The 16,082-nt window shown below is 43.8% G+C and overlaps 1 protein-coding gene across 3 annotated transcripts in view; it reads right to left on the reverse strand.

The window, feature by feature from the left end:
- Window positions 1–606: 606 nt before the first annotated feature.
- The window catches only part of LOC138207813 (protein shisa-6-like), a 67,996-nt gene continuing 52,520 nt past the window's right edge, over window positions 607–16,082 (reverse strand). The window contains exons 6-9 of one of the 3 annotated variants that reach the window (XM_069165335.1): window positions 12,502–12,564; window positions 11,580–11,600; window positions 10,066–10,194; window positions 607–5,519 (exon numbers count right to left, since the gene is read on the reverse strand). In XM_069165335.1, the coding sequence (XP_069021436.1) occupies window positions 4,870–5,519; window positions 10,066–10,194; window positions 11,580–11,600; window positions 12,502–12,564 (863 nt within the window). In that variant the 3' untranslated portion in view covers window positions 607–4,869. Of the gene's footprint in view, window positions 5,520–10,041; window positions 10,195–11,579; window positions 11,601–12,501; window positions 12,565–16,082 lie in introns of all 3 variants that reach the window. The other 2 variants (XM_069165332.1, XM_069165333.1) reach the window with 2 other exon arrangements.

Below are 16,082 nucleotides of genomic sequence, written 5' to 3' on the forward strand. Positions count from 1 at the left end.
TTAATATATTTGTTGTTGTTCCCAATACATCTTTTCCGTGTGTCATCATGCTCAAAGAGTCCTTTGGGTCCATGTTGCAAATTCTCTAGCAGCGGTGTTTGGATGACTTAACCACTTGAACGCTAAGCATACCGTGCACACGACTGCATGTTGTAACCACGAGCTCACAAGCATTTAGCCAGAAGGATATTTTGGGAGTAGGTCGCACTGAAACTCTATATTTTCCTACTATACAGCACATTGTTCCACTTAATTATGATATGTTTAAATAACAAAGATAATCAGTCCATGCCAGCTGACAAAATTAGGTCTTATCCCATGAAATTAGGTCTGTAGTCTGCTTATTTTTCAGAAAATATCTTCTTCTGGGTCACAAGCTGTCCCTGTGCTTTGAGAACAATGCTGCTCTAATATTGCATAGCGACGGATCTTAAAAACTCACCTTTGTTTTAATCTTGGCAATTCGCAACGTAGCAAATCTCAGCCGGGCTAATGGTAGTTTAGCAAACTAGTGGGTTCGACAATTTTTTTTCAGCAAACAAGTTATATTGTTCACTAAATCTGTTATTTGATGACTTATTCATAAATACGAAAAAGCATAAGTGATTAAATTGATGTATACGACACGTGATGTGCTTTAATAATTCGTAACAAACAGAAAAATCCACAAGAACAGTCATATTTTGTTATGAAGCCTTTAAACTAGTCTCCAGTAATTTGTGCAATTACACAGACACCTGTTTCATTCATACCACATTTATCTGTATTATATAAAAAAAAAAAATATCCTCATCGACTATGAAAGACAGTGCAGTCCTAAATCAAGAAGGACAACAAGCCCGTATGGCAGCAAATGAACCTCACAACTTTTTAAAAAGAGTAAGTGGCTATAGATTTATACTGCATGAACAGGAAATATTGCACATAGAGAAAAAGGCTCTTGGGATGACATCATTATTAATTAAGTGAAAGGAAGGAGCTGAAGTTTGTGAGATTAGTGGATGGATACAGATAATCTGTCTAAAGCAGTCTCCCCAACAGTTAACACCCCTCTCTCACCAAGAGAGATCAAATGTTCTTCCTTTTCTTTGAAGCACTCTCGGACAAAGAAAGGAAAAAAAAAAAATCATATGTACAAAAAGAAAAAATTTGGAAAAACATGAACCTCTAATTGACATCATTAAATACATACCTGGCATAAAAAAAGTAAAGTGGCACATCAAGTTAAAAGAAATACATTTTCTCAAACTAACATTTGGCCAACGTTCCACGCATCCCCTCTACGACGTCAATCAATCATAAATTCATTATCATTAAAAGCAAAGCTGGAGCCAACTTAACAAAGACGTGCAACAAGACATGAGCGTATTTAACGTACGGTGATGCTGGAAAACTTGTGAACATTTGACAATTTTGTAAAAATTTTGTGTAAGTATGACCTAAAACATCATCTGATTTTTAGTCCTAAAAAGTGGATAAAGAGAGCTTAATGAAACAAATTATACAAACATATCATACTCGGTCATTTACTTATTAAGAAAAAGATCCAATACTGCATATCTGTATTGGGCAAAAGTATGTGAACCTCCAGAATTAGCTGTTTTCAGTCAATAGGATGACAATCAAGTATGAGTGCGCACCTAGTTTTTCATTTAAAGATGAGGGATCCATCAAAGTCTAAGCTTCACAACAGATATTTCTATATTTGTGGAGGAGCCATCATGGCAGGACTAGAGGGGATTTCTGAGGAGCTCAGAAAAATAGTTTTGATGCTTATCAGCCTGCAAAAGGTTAAAAGAAAAACTATCTCTGAAGAGTTTGGATTCCACCAATCTGCAGTCAGACAGATTGTTGGACAACTGGTTTAAATTCAAGACTGTTGTTCCCCTCCCTGAACAGCAAAGGTGCGCATGGAAGGGTTGCAGGAAGAAAGCCAAAGCTCTCCAAATTTTTGTATTTCTGCCCACCTGTAGTTTGCTAAAGAACCCGTAGACGAGCCAGAAGGATATTAGAAAAAAGGTTTTGTGGACGGGTGGACGGATGAGACCAAAATAGAAGTTTTCGGTTTACATTGGAAGTGTTATGTTTGGAGAAAGGAAACATGGTGAAACATGGTGGCGGTAGTATCATGGTTTAGGCCTGTTTTGCTGCATCTGGACCAGGATGGCTTTCCCTCATTTATGGAACAAGGAATTCTGAATTATACCCCCAAAAATATCAGAAAACCTGTTCGTGAAGTGAACTTGAAGAGAAAGTTGGTCATGCAGCTGGATAACGATCCGAAGCACACGAGTTGTTCTACTAAAGGATGATTAAGGAACAATAAAGTTAATGTTTTGGAACAGCCAAGTTAAAGTCTTGAATTAATCCAATAGAAGTGGTGTGAAAGGACCTAAGAGAGAAGTCAACTAACAAAAATGTGATATTGGATAATTTTCCTCAATAAAGAAATGACCAAGTATTATTAAGTAAAATCTGATGATGTCCCTCAGTCATATTTACGCAGAAATGCAGAAAATAATGAGGAGTTCACAAACTTTCAAGCATCTCTGTATTGAAATGATTTATGCGTAATGAGACGCTTCTCTTCTGCAACTGAAATAATACAGTTCAAATCGTCATCAAGTAACGTCGTGTTCAAGTTTTTAATATACATTAGCTGACAACTCAAATATCTGAAGAAACCTTCCTGATGCGTTACTTCAACTACAAAGTCAGTCTTGTTCAGTGTTTCTACCAAGAACACAAACACAATCGTAACTCTTGGCATTTTGGGAATGGACATCCTGAAGACTGTTTTTTGACCTTTGAACCATGAACACACTTTATCAAAGCCTTTGGACTCACCGGCGGAAGTTCGTCACGGGTCCAAAATGTTTGGTCACACCCGAAAATTCAGCCGTGGAACATCTAGCGAAACGTTTGCAGTGTCTTAACCTCGGACTTTATTTGTCTCAAAGTTAATTGTCGGTACGCGGGACATAATTGTGATAAGTTGGGGCTTAATTGCTTCGAACCTGAATGGGGACTCGAGAGCCAAAACACATGACTTTGTCAGGCAGCAGTATGATGCTCCACCAAATAACCTGCACTCGTTAAACTTCTTAAAAACTCAGATGATCAAACCTTTTATATTTCCTGAACTTCATAGAAATTGGCCTTGGACTTATTTTCGGCGAACATCACGACACAATTTGGTGAGTCAATGTGGAGCCACTCTGGAGTAGAAATATTGGCACACACTCAAGACCTGCGGCAATAAAACAAGGTCCTACCGACATGATTTCATTAAGACTGTATATAATTTGGATCCTGTCCAGCTCGGTTCCTGCATTGGATCATTCATTATGGGGAACAAGGAGAACCCGTGAAGACTTATGAGCCCGCAAACCTTAAACAAAGCTAATTTCAGGCACTGTAATGGGTGTAGTTTGACAAATTTCCATGAAGAATCAGAAGAACTAAATGATTGTTCAGCTTTTAAACTTTTAAACTTCCTCAACTGAATTTAGTGTTGTTGAGGTGTACCGTATGTGCCGTGCCATCCAGCACTGTACAGGTGTTCACTGCTGGTTCTGCTGGGAAATTATAATCAAAATATTGCACAAAAAAGCTGAGACGACAAGACGGACAAAAGCATGATTGTTCAATTAAGAGCATATGGGATTCCATACAATAAGGCATTGCTTTAATGAAAACATCTGGACAAACATGTCACAGTTTAATTACTGCTTGATTGACTAGCGACTATGACATCCTTTGATTGTTTCCGTCAACACAAAAAACGATTACTTGACCTATACGCTCCTCAACACTGAATACCTGATATGTAGAGATGGAAGCAGCTGGCCAATCACAAACCAAGCAGGGTGGGCAGTTCGGGGGGGAGGCGGGAGAGGTGGGGGAGGGTCATACTTCATGGATGACAAAGCAAGAAAATTCAGCAATGACCATCAGGCTCCATTTTCACCAGTGGAAATGAAGCTGCCAACTGACATTGGTGGAGGGTTGTTTCACACACAGTCATCCTATGCTACAAGCACAGTTAGAAAAGAAAAAATAAATACTCCCAATATGCATATTAGATCCACATATTTAGCAGACATCTGTGGAAATAATATTAATTTGGGATCTTTGCCTTATCTAAAATCAAAAGCATTAAGTGGGAATCTGTGATTGATCCCAGGTGGGAGAAAATAAAAACGCGAGAGGGCCAGCTTTTATTGTTTAATGCTGCTAATATAGCCTATTTACAATCATCTATTGTTCACAACAGAAATAGCCTCTGTTTTTCACTAATAAGCTGATATGTTCTGGCCGATCACCGAAGAAGAAGAGAAAACTTAATCCAAAAACAGAAAATAAAACCAAGGGAATTCATTAATTGTGCTTTTTAACCCACAAATCCACTTCATCGTTGAAATGGGACAATTTCAAGAGGCACCACTTGAAGTGCTTACATTAGTTAATGAGAATCTCTAAAGCTATAACAAGGACTGAAAATACAAATAGTAAATATAGTATATTTATATATTTATAAAGTTGATACAATTCCCCTCCACTCCCATGTCTAGTTTTAAAAAATAGTTTCTTCACGTTGTCAAACGTCTGACATGAAGGATCTTTGTGTCAATGCGCAAAGCCCTTATGATGCTCTAAGAGAGAAAAAAAAGTCTTTGCCGGGGTTGATTCTAGTTACCCCCAAAAAATCTGGATGACACAAAAAGCTTGTGCTAAAAAGCAGGAAGAGTTTTTAATGTCGGCGGTTGTTTTATCGAGAAGACCGAGCAGCTCTGCCGAGGAGACTCGCTGATATTTCTGTTTCATGTTGTGGTGGTGTGCGCCGACGGGAATCCTTCCACTCTGCGGTTAAACAGTTACCTCGTTCTTACTGGCAGTGCGGTATGTGTGGTGGTGGCCGGGAATGTACTGTAGGTGGTCCACCGTGTGTGTTCGTCGGGAAGCGAACGCCTGCCGCTTAGACGTGGTCGCTTGGTGGTTGACCGTCAGCGTGTTGTAGGAGTTGCTAGAGGCACTGGGCTGAGAGTGCATCTTGGGCATCTTGTGGCGGTCCACGACGGGCGTGGTGGGCATCAGCATGTCAGCGTGAGACATCGCCCTTGCCATGGCCTTCTCCCGGAACTTGTCGCGCCTCATCGCCGGGGACAGCAAGGGATCCTGGGAGTGGAGGCGGTCCGCCGAGAGTAGCTGTTCCTCCGAGAGGTGGCGGCTGCTTCCGTACGCCGCGGCGGCCATGACGCCGTACGAAGACAAGCCGTAGTCTCCGCGTCGGGGCGTCCGGGGAGGAGACAGGACGTGGTCCTGGGACATGGCCCTCTGGACGCGACGGGGACGCTGCCGCTGCTGGTGCTGCTGATGCTGCTGATGCTGCTGGTGCTGCTGATGCTGCTGGTGCTGCTGTGGTTCTGCACTCAGCTTCACCATGTGGGTCGGTCCCCGGCCACCGAAGTCGGGATGGTGATGCTTCCTTGTGTAGTAGTCATCTATGTCTTTATCACCTGAGGATTTCGAAGACGAAGATAATCAGAGAGCGAGATCGTGGAATCAATAATTATTTGCTTTGCTTTGAATAAATACACTCTTTGGATGCTGGTACAGTTCGAGGTGCGGTCAAACGGTTCAGAGACGGCGCCTTCAAGAACCAAAAAAACGTACAATGTTGTGGGCAAGAAACTTGTGCATTTTCAACACAAACTGGTCAAAGTTCAGGTCAAATCTTTTCCCTCAGACAACTCGGAGCGTCACGGTAAAAACTCAGCTTTGACAAGTCTGACGAAAACCCAACCCGAACGCGCCTTCGGCCTCGGACCGTGACCTTCTGCCCCCAAATCTGACGTTGCAAGCGACGCAACTTCCTGACAAATCACATCACTGTGCAGATGTTTTTGTGCAACAGGAACCTTCTGAACTTTTCGATCGCACCTCCAACTGAATGGAAAAACACTGATTTGAATACTCGTCTGTAACTATCGGGTGTAACACATCTCCTTTTAGAAACTCTCTGCATTCGATTCTAAATAGTGATTCCCACATCTCCTAGAATATGAAATACAACTGTCACGATAAGATACCTCGGGTTCATCTCAATAGCATTTTGCAAAAGAGGATAGGTTCTGCTCATTCATTTCGACAGTACATGCATAATAAATGCACCCCATGCGTGACCATGCAAGAGCCCGGTGCCGACAGGTTTTGGGCAGATTTAGGAGAGATCAAAGACTTCTCCAGTGACTCACTGCCCAGCTGGAAGGAAGCTCCTTATTGAACATCCCTTTGTCTTATCTAAAGGTTTATGGCAACTCAGATGTAATTACTGGGAGGCTTACACTGGTGTTTGGAAGGACTCGGCACAGATCAGCTGTTGCGCAATGTCTTTTTCGTCACATTAATAAATAACGTGCCGAATGTGATCCGTTGTGGTAATAGTGGCAGGAACAGGAAGTTATAATGGTAATCAGCACAGCAGTTGCAGAGACCTACTCAAACTGTTTTCAATTGTTTTGTCCTCTTTCCTTCATGAAAGAACAAGACAGCGTCGGGAGCGTCGTAGCTGCCCTTCAGCACCGAGGGTGCTCGTCGGCACGCCGCGGCACTCGACGGTTCACGCGCTGGCTGGATGGCCGACCGACCGACCGGTCCTTTGGTTCAGCTGCCAGAGAGACGCTCGGTCATTACGGCGGTACGAGCCGCGGGCTGCTCCCGGCAGACTTCACCCTGTCTGTTTTTTTTGACTGTGGGAAAGTCTTCAGGGGAAAGTCTACCCAGGTATCCCTCTGATTAACTGCTGCAGCTGAGGGGTCGTTACTCCGCGGTTGTTAATTATTGCCGGACGCCGAGGTCGAGTTGTCGTTTTTAGGACGCTTCGCCGAGTTGTGGAGAAAAGGGACGGTGGGACTTGTTTGTCTGGATGCTTGCCTCTCTGGGAGAGATGTCACGCCTGGATACAGAAGGTCACCTTATTGCCCCCCCTCACCCCCCGCCCTCCTCCCTCCCTACCCACTGCAAGAGGTTTCATGTCCACTGCTCGGTGCATTCCTAATGAAGGAGGCCCGACTCCGGCCCTGCGGCGATGCGCTCCAGCATTTTTTTCCCCTGCAGAGCTGGTTTTAGAAGTGACATTATGGCAGAAAATGTCAACCAAACTCAACCACAGGCTCCAAGTATACCGCCGATCGACAGGCCGCAGCCCACGGCGCCATTAATAGGTCAAACCGAAGTATCCAGAGAGAGAGTAGTGATTAGACGCTCCGATGAGAGGGTGGTAGGAATGTATAATATCCCGCTCCGACGGGAAAAACACACATTATATATTCTCCAAAAAAAACAAAACAGATGACAGACCGTGTTAAAAAAAATAACAACAGCGGAGGTTGGGTCATAAAAGACAAGAAAAACAACCTGAATTCATCGTGACAGCATCGAGCAAGGAGACAATGCTGATCAGAAAACAGGGAGGCGTCTCGAAGTAAGAAAAACGCTCCCGGCGGGAAATGAATGTAATGAAACGTGCTGCTCCATTGGTTGATCCATAATAATGATCAAATACGTGTATAATTTCAGTAGATTTGAGGCCTTTTTCTGTCTTTAAGGTCAGTATAAACTCTTCGTCCTGCTGAAGCGTCTCTGCTGCCCTTTGATTCAAGTCCTGGCTTTTATGAGCGTTACAGCGTTCACACCTTCAGTGATTTAAGAAGGGCGTTGATAGTAATGCACCACTTTACTATTAGCGTGATTGCGAGAGGCTGAAGGGTCCCCGACGTGGAGCGCAGGGCTACAAACACAGGAAATTGCTAACAACAGCTAATTAAACCCAGGCTTCCACTTTGCTAGATTGCATTCGATATCGCCAGCGTATTTATGTGTCAGCTATTGATGGCAGAAGACTGTAATCATATAATGCACTCGTGAAACTGGTGCAACATCAATTATAAAGTGATCTTTAGAGGTTTGGAGCAGGAGTGGTGGGATATAAAGGGCGAATGCGGCAATGTCTGTTTTGTTTTTGAGTGGGGGCGGGAGGGGTTAAAAGGTGTTTTTGTTCTGAAAAGGTGTTTTAATCCCTTTTGTTTTAGGGTAATTAAGGTGACGGACAACCGAGCCGAGGAAGATTTGTTTCTCCACGGAGCGGCTCGGAGGGTCATTTCGGAGCAGCGTCCTCGATCTCCGCCGCATCAGTGAAGGACGGGCGGGCTGGAAGAGCCTCACACACACACACACACACACACACACACACGGTTAAAATTGCTAATTTTAAATTGCAAATAAACTACTAAACGTACTAATTTAATTTAGTAATCATCGCTCCAGATGGTTTAATTAAAACAGCAACTAATTATATTACTTTCAGGCTTGTTTCCAAAGACCTCACTCATGCTTGGATTTTTTTGTTTTTCTCTCTCTCTCTTCGCCTGTTTGACAAATTCTGCCGAGCTCCTGTCTGAAAATATGAAGCTGCTCTGTAGTCGGCTGTGATTCATCTCTGTGATTTTTCGGCATGTGTACAAGACTCCGGCGAGATAACAGCAAAGACCCCCCCCCCCCGCCCCCTCCCTCTCTCCCGAGAGTTGATAAGAGGGAAAGAAAAAACGTATAAAAAGAAGAATGTGTCAAGAGGAGATTGCAACGATGCGTGTTTTTCTGTCGTGAAAAAAGGGGAACAATGACACATTTAAATGGCTTTTTCCCTCTCTGTGTAACTTCTTTAAGTTTCAAGGAGCCGTGAATGGGAGCAATTGCAAAATCTGCTGTGCATCAACTTCATTGGCGCAAGGAAATGTTGCGGGAAGGTGCTCTGCGTGTTTTCACTGCCGAATCATGTTAAAGCTTTAATAGCGGGAAGGTTTCGGAAGATTTACCGTCAACAAATCTGTTGAACGTCGAAACTCCCGACATCATACACCAGCAAACGAACCAACGAGCGTTGCTGCACATTCGTGTCGGTTCGTTCTCTTGAGTGTTTTAAATAATATCAACATGTGAAAGCAGAGAATTTTTTTTTTAAATAGATGGTCCCAAGCGCAGGATCTGAGGTCGAAGTAAAAATTATTATTTTTTTTTTAAAAAGAAATAAAGATATTTTGGTTTCTACTATTTTAAAGATTTTATTTGAACCACTTTTGCCAAAAACCCTCCAGAGCGTTCGCTGAGTTCGGAGCAGAAGAGACGTAAATACACAGATTTCTGTTTTTCATAAACTTTGTTATCATCCGAAGCGAGCATTCAAAATAAATGTGTTTTTTTGGGAAAGCTGCAGATTTGAAGAATAAATTACAAAATAAATGTAAATTCAGAAACGCTGCCTTCATGTCAGACAGTCAAAAATGTGTTTCATGAAAAATTCACCTTTTTTTTTTTTTTTAAACAGTCAAAACTTTTGGCCACGTTTCTCTCGTAAAAGATAACATACCGAAAGAAACTTGCTGCTTTAATAGAAATAAAATCGATCAAAGAGAAGTGGGACGATCACATGAAACATGCAACCAGTCGACATGCGCCGGACTCGAGCTTCCATCAGCGTCCACCTCATCACCAAACCGTAAATGTCACGGTGGCGATAATTAAGCGGAGTATTGCTCAGACATTAAAGCGCCATCCTGTTGGCGTATAAAAACCATTCAGCTTAATACGTCATTAAAAGACATTAGCAACATGACATGGGCCGCAGATGGAGCCAAATTACACGCCAATTAGATGTCAGCCGATGAGGCGGCGGATGAGTCGATGGAGGCTGCGAGCGCGTCGGGATGCATTTCAAAAAGGACGTTTATTTCCCTGAAAAGAGGTGAAAGGAGCGAGAGGACTACGTGCGTGATGAGCCACCAAACATCTGGAGACACTTATCTCGATGTCCGTCACAGAGACATGCATGATGAGGCGTCATCAAGGCCGGACGCTCGCGGTGAACGTGGCGACCTTTAAATGCGATGATGTCATTCCTGGGACTTTTTTTTTTTTTTTTTTGGTGCATCAGGCAAAAAAAAAAAAAACACAATGATGGAGGACGAATGAAGGAGCACCTACTTAATCTGTGCAGAGAGTATTTACTTAAGTCAGACTTGAGGGCCAGCTCGTAGGCCGGCGGCAGATGGCTGAGGTTCTGGAAGGATCTGGAGAGGGACAGGTCGTAGGGCTCCGTGGCCGAGGTCAGGATGTTGTTCATCCGCTGGGGTCGCTCTACAGGGGGTACACGGGGGGTGGGGGTGGGGGGCGGAGTCAGCACACAGTCAGTCAGAGGGATGGGTTACGTACTGGAGGAAGGGTAAGTGATGCAGAGGGGAAATGTGCAGGACTACGGAGGGTTTTAGGTGTTGGACGTCCTCTCTTTAGTGTTTAATTTGTTAAAAAAGAAAACGGCGTGTTTCGAGCGTTCTGCAGACGGGGAGCCTTAACATGCAGTTTACTTCTAAAAATGCATTCTGACTAAATACGACTGAAAAAAAAAAAAATACGCTGCGCTAAGGGAAAAACACTTTTGGATGAACTGACCAGAAAAAGATCATCCTAAGAAACGAAGAACTGATTCTGGACAGCATTTTTTAGAAACTATGATGTTTCTGTCAGGGAGGCTGAAATAAACGCCCCACCGAGGCTCTTATTGATTTATTGTTTCCCCGAGTCGTAGCACCCGTAAGATCGACTGATCTGTCGTCTCTGCTGTTCTGAGTCAGCTGGAAGCTGCATCTGTCGTCTGTCTCGAAGCAGCTCGAGCGCCGGTTTCAGTTTCTGGCTGTCGGTGATGCGCGTGACGCCGTTAAGGCTCCCTGCGCTGCAGCGACGCTCCCGTGGCTTTCGGTAAATTTGGGACGCCCAGTCACGGGTCAGGAGGCGCGGTGGGGCGGGGTGGTGGTGGTGGTGGGGGGGATGGGGTACGGGCAGGGGCGCTCTGGTGCTGGATTTTAAAAATAGGACTGGGTGACTACTGCAGCAAGGAGGGCAGGGACACACAACACCGAGGAGCATATGGTGGTGTGTGTTTGTGTGTGTGTGTTTGTGTGTTTGTGTGTGTGTGTGTGTGTGTGTGTGTTTGTGTGTGTGTGTGTGTGTGTGTGTGTGTGTGTGTGTGTTTGTGTGTTTGTGTGTGTGTGTGTGTGTGTGTTTGTGTGTTTGTGTGTGTGTGTTTGTGTGTTTGTGTGTGTGTGTGTGTGTGTTTGTGTGTTTGTGTGTGTGTGTTTGTGTGTTTGTGTGTGTGTGTGTGTGTTTGTGTGTTTGTGTGTGTGTGTGTGTGTGTGTTTGTGTGTTTGTGTGTGTTTGTGTGTGTGTGTGTGTGAGAGAGAGATAGAGCCGGTTCAGTGGAGTGAAAGAGGAAAACTAATGCGTGAAGAGAGATTGGACTAAAGGTCATGGATTGTGATGCAGCGGCGTGAAGTTTTGTGAGTGCAAAAGATTCACAAACGCTTTAAAAAAAAAAAGAAAAAAAAAAAAGAAGAAGAAGAGTGCAAGAGGGGAGGAGAGCAGGGAGGAGGGGTAATTTCTCCTAAACCGTACATGATATATGTTGAAGGAAAAGGTGATGGGGAAAAGAAATACACATAAACACCACGTGTATGTGTATCACTTACCGTATCGCATTTGTCTGTGGGCTAACAAATCCAAGTGAGAAAGAAAGGATCAATGAGTTAGACAGCACGCTTCAGCCAAACCTTCCAAAAACTACACGTTTCCGTGGTAACCCGACGCCGCAGGAGCGCCGAGCGAAGGGTTAACGCCAAAGCGCGCAAACCGACCCCCCTCTTGAATTATGCATCGAATGCGAGCTGCGATCCTCGTCAGAAGCTAAGTAGACTTCAAGAGCGCCGTTTGAAGAGAGTCTCTGGGTGCCGAGAGGACTTTTGAAACCCATTTTCCCGGCAGGAAGTTGAACCTCGGCGCTCCGTTAATACCGTTAATGGCGGGAAAAAGGTTGTGTAATAACTCGATCTCTTAAAATACTGACACTAAACATCAGCCTCGGCACTTTTATAACATCAGAGGGGATTTTTTTGTAAAAAAATGTAGGAACAAATAAGTCCCCATTCCCTCTTTAATTACACGGTGTTTCATTTCATTGTCGTCTAGTCGGTGGAGATGGGGCGGGGGGGCGTTCGGTTCCTCCACACTGAAAGCTGCTCCCGTCACAAAAAAAAAAAAAAATCACATTTAGAGAAATAGATGGGATGCCGTCACCGTAATTGGGTTTTCAATAACTTTAGAAAACTGCGAAGATGATCTTTTGATTATCAAACACTTTTTTCTTTTCATTTTCTCTGAGGATCTTTCTTTATCAGCGTCTCGGATTTTAATTTCCCCGTGAAAGACACACTTTTATCTTGGAAATTGGAAATAGTCTCTCGCAAGAATTGTTTGGCTTTCTTTCATTTGGAGAGCGAGAATAATGCATATAATTTTTGGAAAGTCAGGTCAGGTCAAAGCGTCCAAATCTTTTTTTAAAGGTTCAACATGGCGTGATGTCATTCAGAGATACGTGACTTGTGTTTTTCTTACCCAGTTTAGGCGTGAGCGCCGTCAGGTCCAGGTGGCTGTACTGGTAGTCGTGGTGGTGGTTTCCTATTACGAGAAGAACAAAGGGAATTAAAACGGAGCTTCAAACGACCGTGTGTTGTTTTGAACCTTGATGTCAAACCGTCGGTTCACTCTTACGATAAAAAAAACAAAACAAGTAAAACTCAAGTTTGAGATTTCTGCTGCCACACCGATACAGTGGAGGAATGGCGGCAGGAGGCATTTGTGGTGCTCAAAGCATCGAATATTGTCTTCAATAGTTCAATTATTACTAATTTATAGATTAATTATGTTTATTTAAGCGGACTCATAAATAGAGATGCTGGTTGGTCAGTTGGTCCAAATGGTATCTCTACAACTATTGGTTTTGTTGACATGAAATATTCAGTAGATATTCTTTGTCCCCTAAAGAATTCATTCCTTGTGTCTTTGGTATCTCCAGACTTTTTCCTCTAAATCAGAGGTGCCTATATTCTTTCTGATGAAGGGCCATAAATACATTTTTTTAAACTGTGGCGGTAGCCGCCTGTTGCTCCACACTGGGATTATAGTCTGGAAACCCGGCCGGAGACCAATCAGCGAGCAGAGTCTCTTTGCGTACCGATTGGTTAAAGCCGCTCCAATTGTTTCAAAATGACCCCGAGGTCTTGTCCAATAGGATCCAACGACTGCAAGCGATTCCCGATGGATCGTACCCGGACCGGACGTTACATCGGGTCACAAACTCGGTCCACGGGACCCAAATGGGTCGACTCTGGGTGCCTCCATGAGATTAATCCAGCCGGCTTCACAGATCCAGCTCCGCCCGCAGTCTTCTTGAACACATTACACGAACACTTTTTTTGTCCTTCAGTAGATATTGTACCGTTTAAATAACGCTCATCGCCCTCAGGTCTTCGACATTATCTAGAAACGACGGAGAAGAGGGGGAAAACCGGCCCCTTGATTACCGCCGGGCTTCTGCTGCGATGCCGCCTGACACACGTTATCCTCCATTATCAACACGGCACCAGTCGGCTTTTCCATCATCAACTCCAGCCGGCGTGTGAGCTGCATCCCGGGATGTGAGAGCTTCGATTTGTCTCTTGCGAGCGGCGAACTGCCACCGCTCGGTGATGAGACTCTGAGAGCGTTTCTTCTATTTGACAGAATCCACATTTTGCCAGCGCGTTACCAAAATGATTGATTACAGCCTCTTTACACGGGAACACGGAAGCAGCTGCGCCCGGCGGTGATCCATCTTCGCTGTAAAGTGAGTCATTTTGACGTCGGCCTAATATCGTTATGTGTCGTTTGCGTGGTTAAATAACAAAAGCGGCATCTTCTGAGACCTCCGTCGCTGAGCGGCAAACGTTGCGTTCAAATCATCCCACACAGTGAAAACATCCCTTTATTCAACTGCGCCTGTTTCTCTTCTTATTTTTCATTCAAAGCAACGTGTCCGTGTGATGGCTTGATAGCTTATTTGCATTTAAATATGTTCATCTATCATCCAATAAGAGCACTAAAGGACGAAAGAAAAACGCGTCTCTGATCGCTCCAAAACGATTCGTACCAGCTGTTAAAAAAACACCACCAGCTTTTGAACGGCCGACGGAGGGATGGAGTCGCCGCTGCCGCCGTCCCACCGGGAGCATGTGACATTTCTGACAATCGTTATTTGACTTTCGCAGGAGATCCAGATGTTAAATGTGCAGCTGCTGGAATTCCTTTTAAATATCTGAGAACGTAAAGACGGAGACGGTTTTGAAATGGTTTTAAAGCACCCGTGTTGCATAATTATTAAATAAAACAAAGCTTTTGTTCCCCCCCGACCTCCTGCAGCAGCACTTTGCTTTCCTATCACACAGGTTTAATCGAGGGACCAATTATTGCAGCTGCAGAGAAACTAACTGAATTACTCTGCTATGAACCTGAAAAGAAAGCGCTTTTTGCACCAAATAAATAACCTTTTCCGATCTGTGTAATTGCAGAAACTGTGTTTTTGTGTTGTCCCCCAGCAGCAGAGAGAAAACCAACTGACACATAAATTTCACACGTTAAAAAGAGTGTTTAACCGAGGTTCAAAAGTCGATCACCCCGCGAGGATGTTTTTTCTTTTTCCTCTGAGGTTAATCTCCTGGTTCAGAGATAACGTGTGTGTGATCCAATTAGCCCCCTTCATGTGACACCTTTTGAATGTTATTTCTGGTATTGCGCACTAAATGCTAAACTGAGAGTTAGATGAACCTGGTCCCAGCGAGGCAGCGAAACGCGCCCGTGTCCTGAAGTAAAACTGAGATCTCGTGTTCGACCGCGTCTTCATCGCGTAAAAGTCAAGATCACAAGTACCGGGATCAGATTTTTTGCATTAAAGGGAGGTTTGAACTGCTTGACCTCAATTATCAAGTGTTGCAGATACTTAAATAATAAATAAAATTGGGGGGGAAAAATGCGGCAACGCTAAGACGTCATATACAAACGTTAGACAGCATCCGTGAGGCCTTCTGGGAAATTCAGCACCTGATTTTGGTGCAACACAGTCAGGTTTTGCTCACGTATACATAGATATATATAATATCTGGATCTCCCTGACGGGGTTGAGATCAGGATCTCTGTGCAGGCTCGTCAACTTCTTCCACACCAAACTGGGAAAAAATAAATAAATCTGTTTCTCAAAGGAGCTGGTTTGGAGTATATTCGTCACACTGAAACCAGCAAAGAACCGAAACACAACACAAACCAGGAATTCACTTCACTGGAACGAAGGAGGAACCGCAGAGCAAAAACAAAGTACGAGAACAATTATGCAGATGAAAGAATCTCTGTGCGTAAACATTGGTTTATATCGACAGTTTCCACTCATCAGACCTGTTTTCTGTAAAGTCAGAGTTGCATTATTTTTTTGCCAAAGAACAGAATGCAGATGAAAATTGTCCAGCTGGAAAAATAAACCGAAATACAGTCAGACTAAATATATATGAATTAAACTGGACTTTATGTATGATTCCTCCTGTTTTTGTGGGAGAAAACATCAATATTTGAATATCCGTAGGTAGATAATCAAACTATTCTGCCGCCGAGGAAATTCTACACAAGTTTAAAACGTAAATCATAAAAATAGAGGCGTTTTCTTTTGTCAGTTTTAAACATTTGTCGGTTTCAACGCGAGGACAAATACAATTGCACAGCAGAGCATCCAGTCTATGAAGAACACATCCGTCCCTACAACACTTTACAGCAGCTGATGTTAAAGGTTCAAACTGTCGTACGAGTAGCGACTGTAAAAAGTGGAGCGAATGTTTGTGGAAATTCGTTTATTATCGGTTTCACTTGAAGACGTCGACACAGTGAATCCGAGCGTTAATACATAATACAGCAGCTCTCGCCGACGGTAAAAAAAAAAGTGTGTCACACGGATCGGCCAGAAATGAATCGAACGCTTCCAGGTTCCAGCGGGTGGACAGAGGGGATCCCGCTGTGACCCAGATCCATTTTAAACGCCTCGCTGTGGGGGAAGCGGACGGACAGACGCCGGCCGCGGCGAGAGCCCACGCTATGTCATTATGCCGGCGGACTGCGGA

Source organism: Embiotoca jacksoni, unplaced genomic scaffold, assembly GCF_022577435.1.
Source record: "Embiotoca jacksoni isolate LCO1_2020_lvr unplaced genomic scaffold, fEmbJac1.0.p SCAF_34, whole genome shotgun sequence".
NCBI classification, from domain to species: Eukaryota; Metazoa; Chordata; class Actinopteri; family Embiotocidae; genus Embiotoca; species Embiotoca jacksoni.